Here is a 17,581-nt window from a genome sequence, read left to right as displayed (position 1 = left end):
TACATTTTGAAAAAAACTCTATTTGAATACTTTATTCCTGAAATGTACACTTGTAATTCACATTTAATGTTTTTGATTCCTTTCAGCAATTTTACCAGAAATAAACTGACGGTATTGTCTAGGAAACATTTTCGTCACCTTGACTTGTCTGAGCTGTAAGTAATGATTTTGTATGGCATTTGGGGAAAAAATTTCCAAAGGAAAGTGTAATCACGTATTTTTTAAAATAAGTGATGCTGCAGGTCTATTTTTATATCAAAACTCATGAAAAATGACTTCTTAAATTTTGGTCATTTGTTCTTTTATTCCTCCATGAAAACATGATTCAGCAGTAAAAAAAAAAAAAAAAGAAAGAAAAGAAATCTCAGTAGTAATATATCATTTATAATGAGTTTAAATGTTGTTTTTACATAAAAGACTTGTTTTCTAAAGGAGGGAAAATGAGAAAAAGATGAGGGTTTTGTGTGAAAAAGGCGGCAACATGTCTCATAGCATCTGTTTGGTCCTTGTTCTGTCCAGGCACTAATGGAAAGCAAACTCATTCAAGGAGAAACAGCAATGGGCAAAACTCGTCGGTTTATACCCCGACGACAGTGCCTGCACTCCCTTAGTGAACATTTGGGGAGAGGCAGTCCTCTCCCTACCCGACCATCCTTGTGAGATTTCCTTCTAGGTCTGCCACTGCATTCAGGATTTATCCTTATCCCCAAATCCCCTTTGCTGAAAAATGATAGGGAAGATATTGAAATGTATCGATTACTAATAGCCAGCATTTCCAAGTGTGCTTAATTCTTGTGTTATCACCGTGAAGCAAATATAAACTGTTGACATTCCTATGGGTCAGGTACCCAAAGAACCTTAAAGCACAGGCTCTGTGTGTCAGAGGTGGGCCCAGATGGACAAGGCCTTTGAATACCAGGCAATAGCTTTTGCTAAAACTATCTGTTGCCTGAGTTGTAGGGTCCACCCCTATTCACAAGGAAATCGTGCGGATTAGAAGATGCCACTAGTAGTGCGATAACAAGTTAATAGGTAGTCATGAGAGTTACATGGTGGCAATTCTTTTGGGAGAGACTTAATTCAGGGAGTTGAAGCGCTGGCTTTCTAACCCAGGGATACGCATAAAAAACTTAAGGAAGTTATGTGCAATAAAGTAGGCTACTCAGTGTAAAAATTTTGAGCATCATTGCAGAGAATTTTCTTGATGGGTTAAAAATTAGAGTTCTGATTTCAAATTCACATGTCTCAATACCACCCCTGCAGCATATTTAATTAATTCATTCAACAAATGTTAATTGTGTACCTGTTGCAAATCAAACTAACATGGCACTAGGCCATAGGGATATAAGGAGAACGGTATCTGTACTCCAGGACTCTGCTATCCAGGGGGAGCGGTAGAAGCCTGAACAAATTAAGTACAACACGCTCTAACAGTCGCTGCAAAAGGAGTTTGTACAGTGTGTGCGAGGAAGAAGCCAGCTGTCTGCCCGTGCCGTGTGGTCAGACGAACGTTGCTGTCTTTGTAGCTCAAGATCCCTTTGCTTCTTTATCTCTTCTGTGGATTCAGTCGTACCTGCTTTCAAAAAAGATTTCTTAGTTTTTCATGGACTCAGAACACCAGGAATCCTCTTGGATTAGTTGAGGTTTAAACATTGTGGATATCATCTGCATTATATTCCATACCTAGTAGTCTCAACTCTTATTTTGGTCTTGGAGGGATATTTGGAGGCAATCAAGCAGACACAAATTAAACGAGTCTGCCAGGACCACATTTTCTCCAAGGAAACTCCTGGAAAAGTCTCTAGGGATTCCCTGAGATTGTTAGAACCCAACCAGAAAACCACAGGAGTAAATGATGTTGCAAAGCCCAGGTCCTGTCCTCATGGAAATCTTAAGTATTGTGGTTAATGCCAGGCAGAGCCTATGTAATGATTTTAAATGGCCTCATTTAAAGGCTCATTGCCATAAATGGAAGTCATTTTAAACAGGCCACTGAGTGTTATAAATAAGCATTTAAAGATTTTTTTTTTTCTTGTGGTTTTTATTTTCCTCTTGACTACTTCCTCCTTGACCAATCACAGGCCACAGGAGTCCAGGCAGCATGGCTGAATAGTGACTTTCTCTTTGCAGACCCTCCCACAATGGGCTAAGTAGCTCAGTCTGGACCTTGGTTGCACTTGCTCTCGGAAACCCTGAGCTTGGCGTGCGTGCGTGCGTGCGTGCGTGTGTGTGTGTGTGTGTGTGTGTGTGTGTGTGAAGGAGGTCTAAGAGCTCCCTTCCAGGTTCTGTCTCTCACATTCACTCCAGCTTTCTTGCATCAGTCAAACTGAACTGTGGTTGCATCATTTGGAAAGCTGGGAGTGCACCCTCCTGGCTCTCACACTTTAGTCTTAGCCTTGTATTCACAGTCTCGTTTTCAATTCAGATGAAATTGCTCTGCACTCTACTGAAGTTCGAACTTATTAAGTGATAACACTTGAATCTCTAGCCTGGTTAGACATAAGTATGTTAGTGTTCCCGAAAACTTAACGTTGGCTTCTTCACTTAAGATCTTCATAACTGTATAATATCTGTGATAAATTTGTTACGGTATCTTATTTTCCCCCATCTTTTGAGACATCTTTTTCTATCCTATATTATAGTTATTTCTGTTCCTACCTTGTTTCCCTATGGGTCCGAAAGGTCTCACATCACTTTGCATCCTTTAGCCTCTAAGGGGTGTTTGCACATAGCAGAAGATCAGTAAGTATCAGGTAAATGAATGAATAATAAGTACCGTTATGCTATAAAGATGAGTATGACTTCCAAAGATAGCCGGCTAGAAGAAATTCATAATGCTGTTAGTGCTTCATAAACACTTCTGTAGCTAAAACTGAAAAAGAGAAGGCTGACTGGATTTCATTTTTGTTCCATGTAGGATCCTGGTGGGCAATCCATTTACATGCTCCTGCGACATTATGTGGATTAAGACTCTTCAGGAGACTAAACCCAGTCCAGAAACTCAGGACTTGTACTGCCTCGATGAAAACAGCAAGAATATTTCCCTGGCAAACCTGCAGATATCCCATTGTGGTAATTTACTTTTAAATCAATAAGTTCTACTTGCTATTAATTATTCTAATTCCCTGGGTGTGGTAGAGAGTCTGGGAAGGTTACCACTACCTGGATTTTATATGTATGCTGTTGATATCTCCACTGAGTTGGGCCACTTTCGTGTGCAGTGTAGAGAAATCAGCTGGGAGAAACTTTGCTGAGTGTTCTTTGCCAGTAGAATATTAATTCTGAATGGTTGACTTTAAAGTGCACAGAGAAAAAAATACACTGTTTATTCCTTTGTTTCTTTGTTCGTTTGTTCATCCATCCAACTATTCATCCAAAAAGTACTGGCTGAGAGTGTGGTACTTCACTGGCCACAGATATACTTGGTTGGCACCTAGGCCATGCAGAGGAAGGATCTCAGGGGGATCAAGTGTCCTGGCAGCACAAGAACATGCAGTTCAATCCAGAACATTCCCTTATACTTGTCTTGTTGCCGGATGTCAGTGTATCTTGATGGGGCACCATAAATCCGCCCTTTGACTTGCTTTCCCCCATTTTTGGGTTTACAATCTCCAGAATTTAAAAGGGCATCATATGATAAAATTACAGCTCTGTGAATGCCAGTGTGTTTACAAGAAGGGAAAATCCAAGTGTTCTGGTTAGGATTTTACTGCTAAGGGCTCTTGGGACATGCCTCTGCAGTACCCACATATGCATATTATTCCTGAGTTGAAATTTTAATCAGTTAATCAGTTAACAATTAAATGTGATCTTCTCGCCTAGTGGCTGGTGACACAGCAGAAAGCCACATAGCACCTGGTTCTTGCCCGAGAGGAATCTGTATATTAACCGTAAACTTCCAGGTCTTTGTTTTCAGAGGATCCTGTTGTTTGGAGTCAATTTTTATTTAAGGAAAATATAGCTGCTGCTCTTTTTTTTTTTTTTTTTTTGCGGTACGTGGATCTCTCACTGTTGTGGCCTCTCCCGTTGCGGAGCACAGGCTCCGGACGCGCAGGCTCAACGGCCATGGCTCACGGGCCTAGCCGCTCCGCGGCATGTGGGATCTTCCCGGACCGGGGCACAAACCCGTGTCCCCTGCATCAGCAGGCGGACTCTCAACCACTGCGCCACCAGGGAAGCCCCCCTAGCTGCTGCTCATTTTTAATGAGAGTGTAATAAAGGAGTGATAAGTGTTTGTTTCTTCCCCTGCAGGGTCTTAGAAGACAGCAGTTACTCTTCCCACAGATTTTTGTTGTAACGAGAACCCTTTGGTTTCATAATGGGGGAATTAAGCTTTGTTCCCTTGTCAGCTTCCCTTGACTTTCATTATTAGCCAGTATTAAAAAAATTTTTTTAATATCTATCTTTTCCTGATTGATAAGAGGATAACTGTTCTCTGTTCTGGTATAAATTTGTACTGCTGAGAGAAATTGCCCAGAGGGACAAGAAATTCAATGTTGAGTCACCTGGCTGCTTGGCCAGCTCCCAGATCCCCATGGCTGTGTGGCCACATTGTTTCAGCAACCACTGAGAGGAAAAAAGAGAAAGCATCTGACTCCTGCTCTGATTTCACAAAAGGCCTCTTAATAGACGTCTGCTTTGCCCTTGCCTGAAACCAATTCTCTTTTTTTTTTAATTTTAATTTTTGGCCATATTGTCTTGACAGCATTCCTGTAATGTACCCACCTAATGTGCTGTTGATAGACTGCTGTGACTGGAGCAGGGGAGGGGTAGGAGTGAGCTGGTTCTAACTTTTCCTGACCACTTTGTCAATTTTCAGTGTTTTAAAATTTGTTTCCTACGAATTTGTCAATGAATTGTGTGTATGAGAGTGAGGCTTTGAATCCACTGTCAGAGGGCATGTGTTTGATTGATTAGGATTGAATGATTACATTTATGGTAATTTCAGGGTCAGCAATGCTTTTCAGAAAGCAACATTAGAAAAGGTGAACTGATAGACTTACTTTTTTGTGTTCTTAAACTGTCTTGTTCTTTCTCTGCTAATTTTTATTTTCTTTCCCAGTGTTTTTTACTTATTTATAATTGCACACATACTATTGATACATTTTGTTGCAAAAGTAATTTCTACATTTACACATAAAGCTTATCTTTACTTGTTTGTGACCATTTCAGGTCAGAAGCCATCGATCTATCCTATCTTTTTAATCATTGTGTGTTATTCACGGTAGAATATATCTTGATTATGTTAAATCTTCCATATTGATGGGCATTTCCCATTTTACTACAAAAGTGTTTCAACCAACCTCCTTATACATGATCTTTGTACATGCATACAGATGCAAAGATTTTTCTAGAGTACATAGCGGGAAGCAGAATTTTTGGTTAATATGGTTTGCACATTAAAAAGTGGTTGTACCAATTTATAGCCACCCCAGCAAAGTATACCTTGATATTAGCAAACTTCTTATTTTTTGTATCTCTAAAACACGGTATGTCATTGCTTTTTAGTTTGCACTTTCCTGGTTGCTATTGAGTATCTTCTATGTTTATTAGACATTGTGATTATTCTTCCTTGAATGGCCTATTTATACCTTTTGTCTATTTTTCTACAAGGTTATTCCTTTTCCTTCCTTTTCTTCCACTGACAGTGTTCTTTGTTTTATTTTTTCTTAATTGTTCGAAAGTTATAAATTATGTTTCTTTGTTTGTAAATATACAGTGCCAAAATTTTTTTTTTTAAGAAGATGTTGGGGGTAGGATTTTATTATTTTTATTTTTGCTGTGTTGGGTCTTCGTTTCTGTGCGAGGGCTATCTCTAGTTGTGGCAAGCAGGGGCCACTCTTCATCGCAGTGCACGGGCCTCTCACTATCGCGGCCTCTCGTTGTGGAGCACAGGCTCCAGACGCGCAGGCTCAGTAGTTGTGGCTCACGGGACTAGTTGCTCCGCAGCATGTGGGATCCTCCCAGACCAGGGCTCGAACCCGTGTCCCCTGCATTAGCAGGCAGATTCTCAACCACTGTGCCACCAGGGAAGCCCAGTGCCAAAATATTTACCACACATATTTAAACATATTTTCTGTAAGTATCTAGAAAGAACCCCCAACAAGATTAGAAAAGATACTTTTACTTCCCTTTACTTTCTCCTCCCTTCTCTGATTGTTATCCTCTGAGATTTTATTTTTTATTTATTTACTTTTTAAAATTAATTAATTAAATTTATTTAACACACATAGAGCTAATTCAAGTAATGAGATTTTATTTTTAGACTGTTACTTGATGTTTTTGAGGATTTACTGTTTCTTTTTATATCATTGATTTTTGTATTCCACTACTTCCTCTTGGAGTGGTTTTTCTTTTTGCTGGAGTATATCTTCTAGTATTTCTTTCAGAGAAATTAAAAAAATAAAATTCACGTTCTTGCCCAGTGCAAAAGCAGCCTGTATTTTTTCTTCTCATTGGAATTGGCTGAGTGTAAAATTCTAGACTCCAGATAACTTCCTCTTAGAATTTTGCAGATATTATGCCACGTTCTCTGTGTGTTCATTGTTGCTGATGAGAAGCCCGAGGCCAGTCTGATGCTTATTTCTTGATAGGTAACCTATGCTTTTCTTTTTCTCTAGAAGCTTTTAGGATTTTCTTCTTATCCATGTTATTCTTAAATTTTACTACACTGTAACTAGGCATGTGTGCATGCTTAAAATTTTATTTTGTTTGACATGCAGTGAACCTTTTCAATATGAGTGTTCACATCTTCAGTTCTGGAAGAATTTTCTAATTTATTTAGATGGTTATTTACACTTCAGGCTCCTCTCTCCATACCTCTCACCCTTCCTGTAATACTTTCCATCTGCTTGTCCTTTTGTGCTGCATAATGGGAGAATTGTTTACTCACTACTTTGCCCTTCAGCTATTTCTCCAGCTACTGAATTTTCCCTTCTGCCAGTTGATTTTTAATTTCTGAAATCTCTAGTGACTTTTTTTTTTTAGTGACTGAAATACGCTTTTCCATACTGGGGTTCACCATATCTCTAGGGTACCTAGCATGACTGACTTTCTCCTGTAAACTTCCCGCACTCATTGCTTCTACTTGGGGGCAGCTGCAGCAGTTGTTGGATGCTGTGCCTGAGGTGGGAGGGCAAAGGTAGGATGTGGAAAGTTTATTCCTCTGTGCTTCTACTTGTTTTCTTAACCAGTGACCCGGTGGCTTAGTGGAGGGGAGGCCCCACTCTGCCCTGCCGTCCACCCCTAGTCTCAGGTCAGCCCAGCAGCTTCCCTGTTTTGTGTGGCACATACTCATGTGTCTGTTGGGAACTGTGCTGTTTTTCTTTCATTTAATTTCCCCACTTTCTCTTGTTCAGGAGTTTCTCATTGTTCTTATCCACCAACAGTTATACCTTCTGATTTTCCAACGTGGTTCTGGATTTTTTAAAAAATGAACCTAATTTCTAGAGATTTGAGATGAGAGGGGGAGCCTTCAGTTTGGGTCTTAGTCATGTATTAATTTTCCTCTTGATGGTTTCCCAACTTTTGTTCTTTAAGAGAAGTTAGGCAGATTGAGCAGTAAATTATGCTACATTGTTGAATTTAAATTCTGTCTCTGAAATTCCATGTTGGAGAAGTTGGATAATATCCCCAAGTCTTCAAGTTAGATGTCTTGTTTAAAACATGGATTCACGGTCAGTTGGCTTTTCTTTTAGGTCTCACCCTCAGCAAACTTTTAAAATATACCTGTTGTGTTTAAGTCACAGATTCACGGAGTTCATTGTACTTCCACTTTTTTTTTTTTTTTCTTTATAAAGCTTGTTAGCTAACTCAAAAAGTAACTCATAAGAGTATGGTCTTGTGTATTTCATCACTGTAAACCCAACAATTTGCCAGTAACTACGGCCATTGTATTTGGTTTGCAACTGGTAATATTTTAATTTCCATAAAAAAGAGCTATTGGGATTTCATTCCTTTATGAGGTGGGCTTTCTTTAAAAAATTCCTCTTTTAGTATTTCATCATGTAAGCATTATATGATGAACAAATTCTCTACATTTTATAAGCAAAAATATCTCCTCCATGGTGCCTGATGTATCCCCTGAACATAACAGTCATTTGATTAATGTTTGCTGAATTGATCAATTAATAAATGCATGATCCACATTATATTAATGATCAGATTGAAACAGATTTTTGATATAATGGTGCAGATATTTCAGTTAAGTAAAAATAACTGAAACATTTATATTATTCTAGCCAAATTATTCCGTATTTTAGCACTTCGTAGTTCCCTTTGAAATGTCTGTCATCATTGCATTTTGAAAGAATCTCCTTGCTTCTTTTTCCTCTGCCGTTAGCGATTGAGCGAGCATGGTAGGCAGGGCTGGGAAGTTTAACTGTGCCATTCCCGATCCCATTAACAGCACAGTCAAAATGTCTCACAATATTTTTCTAACAGCCCCTCCTGCTGTGAATTACTGTAAATTTATTCATGCTGTGAAACATGTTGTGGTCTGTTTCTCCACCAGGTCCTTTTTAACCTTAGAAAAACTTTGTTAATTACCAGGCAACAAAACATATTCATGTAAAATTTCCACATTAATCAGAAAAAAAGGGGTGCTATGAGCAGTGGTTCTGAAGACAGAAACTGAATTACACAAGTGTTAGTGAAGAATAGTTATTTTTCCAGATTGTGCTGATTTATCACTCCAGATAAAAGTGTTCCTGCTACTTCTTTTAGTGTTTTTCAATGACATTATTTATAACATTGTATATTCTAAATTCTTGTACTTAATTCCTGTACATTTGGTTGATCTTCAGTAGTTAGGTTTGCAGTACAAACCTTTCAATCTTTTCCCCTGGCTGGATGGCATTATTAAAGAACAGTGTACTTTATACTTTAATTTTTTTGTACTATAATTATGATTTAAATCTCTGGAAGAGAGTTTCTTCAGGAAGTGTTAATAGTGGATGATATGCTCTGTTCTAAGCAGACAACAAATATATTTAAAAGGCAGTATTCTTTTGGGTCAAATCAAAACAATCCCTCAACCCATTTTACTGGTAACTAGCTACCGTAGAACATGCTAGCCCCACAGTGAAGATGAGATGGTAATTCAGTTGAGGGTTGAGTGTAGTTACTATATAAAACACTCTTAATGGTCCCATGGATTGAAATCAGCTTTGCCCTTGGTTTCTTTATTGATAATGGCAATTTCAATTTTCCATTTTTCCAACCTTCAAACTTTTAGTGTAGAGCCTCCTTACAACACATTGACAAAATATTATTTATGTTGGGAAAGGTTGGTTCACAGGTGCCCAGGAGGAGAGGCCTGTTTCCTTGAGGTAAACTGATTTGAATGATTTATTTTTAAGATTTACTTTTGGTTTCCACTATAATTTGTAGTATGCATGTCTGTTTAGCATATTTGTACATACTCCTTCTTTTGTTTTAAACTAGGAAAATAGGATAGTAATTCTATTTTGTTAGCATTCACAGAAGATTAAAATGAAATGCTGTATTAATACTCCATGTATAAATTAGATTGGTAAAAAACATTGTTTTCCTAGCATCTTAGCTGGATTGATTTTTTTTTTTTTTCTGAAAAGCAAATACAAAGTCTAGTTTACTGCTTTGCTTCCTTTTATTAGAGATCAGGTTTTACCCACTAAAACACAACAAGCCACACAGTGGACCAGTGCTTTTCTTTGTCTTTTTAGAAAGGCAAATAAAGCAGGTTTTCTAACCTGTCAGCGGCTATTCAGATTTTTGTGTTTAGAAGTTTTGTGGTTGCTGTCACTGTCATGACATGGCTCACACAAGCCTAGAAGCACAGTTTCCCATTTGAGCTGGGAAAGTCACTTTGCTAATTTTCTGTCATTTTTGCAACCAGGTGTAAGGCAGCCACTTCTAAATAGGTCAGGCTCATTCTGGCTTCATTCCTGGTAGTGAAATATGTATGTTTAGGGGACACAAAAATGGGAAGATATTTCTTCCCAAGAAGAGAGAAAGTGAGTGGAGAGAAGACAGAGAGCTGACAAAAATCATAATTTACTTGAATATTTTTATACCCATGGAGTGATGATCCAATAAGAAATGAACAGAGCTTAGGCTTACTAAAATGAGGTGAAAAAGAACACAACTCAGGCCTACAGGTGGATATTGAAAAATAAAACCCAAACTTGACCCATCTCATTTATTGCAAAGCCAAGTTAATATTTCAAAAAGTTTAGAGGTTAGTTTTCCTCAATTATTAGGAAGTGAGAACGTGCATACTTTGAATTAGTGATCAAAGGGCCTAGTCAATATGGTCAACTTTCAAGAAGTGTGCACCAGTGGATGGAGCAGTGTCAGTGGCTGTTGACCTGAGTATGGTTGGAAAGGACATACCAGCCAGTAGACCTCAGCAGAAAATCATCAATCATTCAGTGAAAAGGCTGACTGTCTTTAGACCAGGGCTTCCCAAACTTTAACATGCATATGAATCACCAGCAGATCTTGTTAAAAAATATTGATTCTTTTCCAGCAGGTCTGGGTTGGGGCCTGAGAGTCCACATTCTAACAACCCCCTTGTTCCATAGATCACACTTTGAGTAGCAAGGGTTTAGACAATGGGTGTTGGACTATTCGTTGGGTTTTTGCTTGCACAACTATTATTCTTATACCTGACAGGAGCCTGAGCAATCATCTAGTCCACCAAACTTTCCCCACTCTATGTTCTGTGCAACTCTAATTCCTTGAGATGCTCTGTGTAGGAAAAAGAAAAACCCAAGGTTAAAGAAAAAAATATAGAAAATTCTATAACTCTGGATGTTCACTGTGCACATTACTATGTTAAAAGCTCTAAGAATTCCTGCTCGAAAAGAACCATTTAACTTCCATTGATCTTATGGTCCTCAAGGTTGTTTGAGTACATACCATTTCTTTGTGATATCATGTTATGGCTTTGCTATTTTTACTTGAAGTCATTTGACAGAATATCAGATATACACATGTATAAATTCAGATGTAAAATATATTTAAAGCTAAATATCCATATTGATATTGGTAATAACATTAATAGCTAACGTTTATTAAGGACTTAATATGCACTAGACCTCATCTGAAATATTTTCCATATTATCTTATTAGGCATCCTAAAAGCTCTAGAAAGTAGATGTCATTAGTATCCTTATTTCCAGTTGAAGAAATGAAAGCTTACCAAGCATCATGAGTAAACATCTAATGAGTAGGGGTTGGCTTTAACCCACATCTGTCTGTCTAGGGCTTTAACCAATACACTGATCAGCTGCATCCTTTACTGGGCTCTTCCATGCCTCAGAGGTGTCTGTCTGTCCGGGCAGCTGGTCTTCTCTGATCTCCAGCGAGGTTTCCCGGCGTGTAAAGGAGGACAGCCCTGACACTTAAGTCAGGATCCCATTACCATAGTGCTAGAAGCTCTTGGAGACATTGCTGAGCTTTGCTGTGTACTTGTGCTGATTTCAAATCTTATTAAGCCAGGAAGTAGTGCCTGGCACATGGTTTATCCTGCCTTGGCTATTCATGCTTCCCAATTCATTTTTATTGTGCTAATTAAACCTCAAGTGGTATTTCAAGTACAGATTGTTTTTTCCATTATTGAATCTTTGGCCAGCCTATTAATGCTGTAGAATTAACGTGAGTCAGATGCTTACTCATTTGTGGAAGACTTTACATTTAAAAGATCTAGACTTGGCCAATTTTGCACAGATTCCTTTGGAAACCGCTATGACAGGGTGATACTATTTCTCTATAAATAAAGGAGACTCACTCTTCTCTCAGAGATAGACACGTAATTATTTTTTTAATGAACCAAATTCCTAGATTATGGATATGTATTGGTATTTATAGTCTGTGCTAAAATGGATATTACAGTCTGGGAAAGGTAGTCTATTGTAGTGGTGAACATCTTGATCTTTGAGTTCAGTTCCTAGGTAGTTGGGCAACTTTGGAAGATGTACTGGACTTTTCCAAAACTCACATTCTTTATTAATTAAATGAAGATAAATACTTAACTTCAAGCTTGGTTGTAAGGATTAAATTAAATGAAACAAAAATGTAAAGTACTAGACAGGAGTTTCTGGTTCAGTGAATGCCCCATAGATGTTATTGCTAGTACTATAATTAAGCAGACGTTTTTAGAGATATTAATCATGTAAATTTAGGCTTGCAGGAAAAAATAAACGACATTAGATTTTACAGGGGAGATGAAGATTACAGCATAGCATTCTCTGCTGAGACTCTCTTTATTTTAACTTCTTTTCTGCTTAGAATTTCCACACTTTTAGATACATTTATAAAAGGTGGACGTTTACACCATCGGTTTATATTCGAGGTGCCAGGAAGGGTGTCACCAAGATCCATTGGTGGAGCCTGCTGGTGGGGGAGCTCATACCTCAAGAGCAAGCACCATGGCAAGCCCTGGCTCCATGGTTTCTCCAGATTCAGCCAGATAAATCTATAAATACAAGAGAACGGGAGAGGAGTCAACACAGCTTTGTGTTTCTGCAGTTGCCATTGGAAAGTAGATGGATGAGTAGTGACTGACTTAAAGGCTGAGAATGCTGGTTACCAAGTGGGCAAGGGGGAAAGCCAAGAGGAAAGCTTGGTGTATATTGCAGAACTACTGCAAGGCTCAGGAAGTGAGAGAACAGGTAACACCAAACACAGGAGAGTGGTTGAAAGATTTTTGTTCCATACATCTCAGGTGTAAAAACTGGAAGTTTGTTCTCTAAAGAGGATAAAACAAAGGCCCAGAGGAATTCCAGGTAGAGCTGAGGCTGTGAGAGCCGTAGAGAGGATGATGGATCTACAGACAACTGAGTTTTGACACAGGTATCCTCCAATTTTTGGAAGTTTTCTTTACACCACTTCGCTTTTCTGAAAGCAATCGGAAGAGGATTTTTGCTTCTCCTAAAAAAGGTGAAAAGCAAAAATAGCGTTCAGCATTTGTTTTACGTGGAGCTCTTTAGAGGCAGCGCACATCCCAAGCAGGGAGGGGGCACCACTAAGCTCCTTCCTGGGAGCTACACTCAGCATCTCATCGTCACGCCACCATAGCTTTGACTGTGTCTGTGAGAATCTGTGCTTTATTTTGATTTATTCTGTGCATCTGTTAGAAGGAGGTGTCCTGAGGTAATTACTTCTTTACTTTATGTCATTTCGTCAAAAAGTTTCATAGGAGCGTTCTGCGTTCTGATAGCCAGGAAAACCTGTGTTTCCAGCCTCTTCCTCTTCCAAACAGTACACTGGAAGAGAATTATCTGAATAATTTGATCAATTCCATCCCCAGAAGGATTTAATGATACTGACACCAGGTGGTACCCATTACAGAGGCCAGTAATACTGCCCTAGTGATGCTGACAGTTAATAAATGTGCAATGCTTCTATTACCCATTCTTAAAGATGAAAGAACAGGGACTTCCCTGGTGGCGGAGTGGTTAACACTCTGCGCTCCCAATGCAGGGAGCCTGGGTTCGATCCCTGGTCAGGGAACTAGATCCCACAGGCATGCCGCAACTAAGAGTTTGCATGCCACAACTAAGGATCCAGCGACCCCCAAATAAGGAGCCCACCTGCTGCAACGAAGACCCAGAGCAACCACATAAATAAATAAATAAAATAAAATCTACATTAAAAAAAAATTAACGAACAGTCAAGGATCACCAACTGTTTGAGAAAAGTTTATAATATGAAAGAAAACCACAAAACAGAGAGAAAGAAAAAAATGCAGATACAAAGTTGATATAGACAGAAGAAAAATTCACAAGAAATTATAATTAATATTTCATAGATATTAGAGATCAGCAGAGATATTGCATCCATGAAACAAACACATGGTGTTAAAAAAATAGAAGACCATTCAGGAACAACAACAAAAAGCCTTGGAAAAACTAAAAGTATGACAGAAATAGAGCAAATAGACAAAAAGATGGAAAATAGGAGAGAAAAGATTGAAAAAGATAGGCCACCCAGAAGGTCCAGCCTCCAAATAATAGGAGAGCTAAGTGATGAGAGAAAGCATTACAGCGTAGTTGAATTGGCATCATTTTTTTTTCCCCTTTCATAGTGGTACATATCACAGTGTTGTGTCCTATAATTAAAGCTGTCTTAAATTTGATAAAATATGATAACTATTACACACAATGGTTCAGCTGTCTGTAGAGTTTATGTATTTATAGTAAACTTTATTGTACATTTAGACAACAAAACTTCATAGCGGGCTTCCCTGGTGGCGCAGTGGTTGAGAGTCTGCCTGCCGATGCAGGGGACACAGGTCCGTGCCCCGGTCCGGAAAGATCACACATGCTGCGGAGCGGCTGGGCCTGTGAGCCATGGCCGCTGAGCCTGCGCGTCCGGAGCCTGTGCTCCGCAACGAGAGAGGCCACAACAGGGAGAGGCCCGCGTACCACAAAAAAAAACAAAAAAACAAAAAACTTCTTAGCAGATGGTAAGCTATGAAGACAGAAAAGTGTGAGTGTGGTATGGGCATGTGGGGAGAGCTGGCTTTCTGTGTGAACATGAGCCTAGTTCTCACCTTCCAGGGTGAGAGGTCAGTAGATAATGTTAAAACAGAAAAAACAAGAAGTAGCAATATAAACATGATATTTAGTGATATAGAGATCAATACCCAAAGAAGTTAAAAGAGGTGAAATGAGTGCTTCTGGGAATAGGAAATAGTGCCACATGGGTACTATTTCTCACATAGTAGTTTGAATATTTTTGTTTCTTTTTTTCCCCTGGGTTTGTAGTTGTTTTTATATTTTCTCAGTTTTATTGATATATAACTGACATACAGCACTGTATAAGTTTAAGGTGTACAGCATAATGATTTGACTTACATACATCATGAAATTATCACAATAGGTTTAGTGAATAGCCATCATCTCATATTGATACAAAATTAAAGAAACGGAAAAAAGTTTTCCCTGTGTCCTACATTATATCTCTAATATTTACTTATAACTGGAAGTCTGAACCTTTTGACTACCTTCATCTAACTTCCTCTCCTTCCACCCACCCCCCAACCTCTGGTAGCAACAAATCTGATCTCTTTTTCTATGAGTTTGCTTGTTTGTTTGTTTGTTTTTGAAGTATAACTGACCTACAACACTCAGTTTCAGGTACACAACATAGTGATTCAGTATTCTGTACATTTCAAAATAATTACCATGCTAAGCCTAGTTATGATATGTCACCGTACAAAGATATTACATAGTTATTGACTGTATTCCTCACTGTACATTTCATACCTGTGTGTATTTTGCAACTGGAAGTTTGTATCTCTTAATCTCCCTCACTCATTTCTTTCCTCCCTCCACCCCTCTCCCCTCTGGCAACTACCTGATTGATCTCTGTACCTGTAACTCTGTTTCTGTTTTGTTATGTTTGTTAATTTGTTTTGGTTTTTAGATTCCACCTATAAGTGAAATATGGTATTTGTCTTTCTCTGTCTGCTTATTTCATTTAGCATAATACTCTCTAGGTCCATCCATGCTGTTGCAAATGGCAAGATTTCATTCTTTTTTATGGCTAATATTCCACTGAATATATACACCACATCTTCTTTATCCATTCATCCACTGATGGGAACTTAGGTTGCTTCCATATCTTGGCTATTGTAAATAAGGCTGAAATGAACATGGGAGTGCAGGTATTTTTTCTGATTAGTGTTTTTGTTTTCTTTGGATAAATACCCAGGAGTGGAGTTGCTGGATAATATGTAGTTCTATTTTTAATTTTTTGAGGAATCTCCATACTGTTTTCCATAATGACTGCACCAATTTACATTCCCACCACCAGTGCATGAGGGTTCCCTTTTCTCCACATCCTTGCCAACACTTGTCATTTGTTGTCTTTTTGATAATAGCCATTTTGAAAGGTGTGAGGTGATATCTCAGGGTGTTTTGGTTTTTACCCTGATGATTAGTGATGTTGAGCCACTTTTCACATGCCTGCTGGCTATCTGTATGTCTTCTTTGGAAAAATGTTTATTTAGATCCTCTGCCCATTTTTTAATTGATTTTTTTTAATGTGGAGTTGAATGAGTTCTTTGTATACTTTGCATACTAACTCCTTATCAGATATATAGTTTGCAAATATTTATCCTGTTCAGTAGGCAGCCTTTTCATTTTGTTGATAGTTTCCTTTGCTGTGCAAAAGTTTTTTAAGTTGGTTGCAGTTACATTTGTTTATTTTTGCTTTTTCCCCACTTTTCTGAGGAGACATATCCAAAAAACCATTACTAAGACCAATGTCAAAGAGTATACTGCCTTTGCTTCCTTCTGGAATTTTTATGGTTTCAGGTCCTACATTTAACTATTTAATCCATTTTGAACTTATTTTTGTTCGTGGTATGAGAAAGTAGTCCAGCTTTGATTCTTTTGCATGTAGCTGTCCAGTTCTCTGAATACCATTTTTTGAAGTGGCTGTCTTTACTGCATTATATATTCTTGCCTCCTTTGTAGTAGATGAACTGCTCATATAAGTGTGGCTTCATTCCTGGGCTCTCTATTCAGTTCCATTGATCTATGTTTCTATTTTGGTGCCAGTACCATACTCTTTTGATTACTGTAACCTTGTAGTATAGTTTGAAATCAGGCGGCATGATACCTCCAGCTTTGTTCTTCTTTCTCAAGATTATTTTGGCTATTTGGAGTCCCTTGTATTTCCATACAGATTTTAAAATTATATGTTCTAGTTCTGTGAAAAAAAATTTGTAATTTGATAGGGATTGCACTGAATCTGTAGATTACCTTGGGTAGTATGTCATTTTAGCAATATTAATTCTTCAAATTCATGAGCACAATATATCTTTCCATCTTTGCTGATGCCTTCAATTTCTTTCACCAGTGTCTTATGGTTTTCCAAGTACAGGTTTTTTACCTCCTTAGTTAGATTTATTTTTAGGTATTTTATTATTTTGATGCAATTGTAAATGGAATCTTATCTTAATTTCTTTTTCTGATAGTTCATTGATAATGTATAGAAATGCAACAGATTTCTGTATAGTAATTTTGTATCCTGCAACTTTATCAGATTCATTGATGAGCTCTAGTAGTTTTTTGGTGGTATCTTTAGGATTTTCTACATATAGTATCATGCATCTTCAAACAGTGACAGTTCTACTTCTTCTTTTTCAATTTGGATATATTTTATTTATTTTCCTTGACGGATTGCTGTGGCTAGGACTTCCAATACTATGTTGAATAAAAGTGGTGAGAGTGGGCGTCATTCTCTTGTTCCTGAACTTAGAGGTAGTTTGAGTGTTTTATATAACACTTTTTGTAGAATTATAGACTTTTTAAACTATGCGACTATGTATTTTGATTAAAAAAATGCATATTTTGAAAAAGTCACCTAGATCATACCACTGGCTTCAAGGAGATTAAAAAAAAAATAAACCCATTTCTTATATCTTGCCATGGCATGCTTCTTACATTGGGAAGCTTAATTGTCATGGAAGTTGTCATCAGATATTAGAGCTAAAAAATTTTCGAGCTAGATCTTCTAATTGAACAGTGTAATTTTACAGAGAAGAAAACACATTGAGAGAGGAGAAATGACTCACCCAAAGTCA

The 17,581-nt window shown here is 38.0% G+C and overlaps 1 protein-coding gene across 8 annotated transcripts in view; it reads left to right on the top strand.

Moving 5' to 3' along the window:
- Positions 1-17,581, top strand: part of NTRK2 (neurotrophic receptor tyrosine kinase 2) — a 385,135-nt gene that overhangs the window by 36,199 nt on the left and 331,355 nt on the right. For all 8 annotated transcript variants that reach the window (XM_073806010.1, XM_073806011.1, XM_033857885.2 and 5 more), the window contains 2 exons: positions 87-155; positions 2,918-3,072. In XM_073806010.1, the coding sequence (XP_073662111.1) occupies positions 87-155; positions 2,918-3,072 (224 nt within the window). The remainder of the gene's footprint in view (positions 1-86; positions 156-2,917; positions 3,073-17,581) is intronic.

The sequence above is a fragment of the Tursiops truncatus genome, chromosome 6 (assembly GCF_011762595.2).
Source record: "Tursiops truncatus isolate mTurTru1 chromosome 6, mTurTru1.mat.Y, whole genome shotgun sequence".
Taxonomy (NCBI): domain Eukaryota; kingdom Metazoa; phylum Chordata; class Mammalia; order Artiodactyla; family Delphinidae; genus Tursiops; species Tursiops truncatus.
Note: the sequence above shows the minus strand (reverse complement) of the source record. Positions and strands in the feature narration are given on the sequence as shown.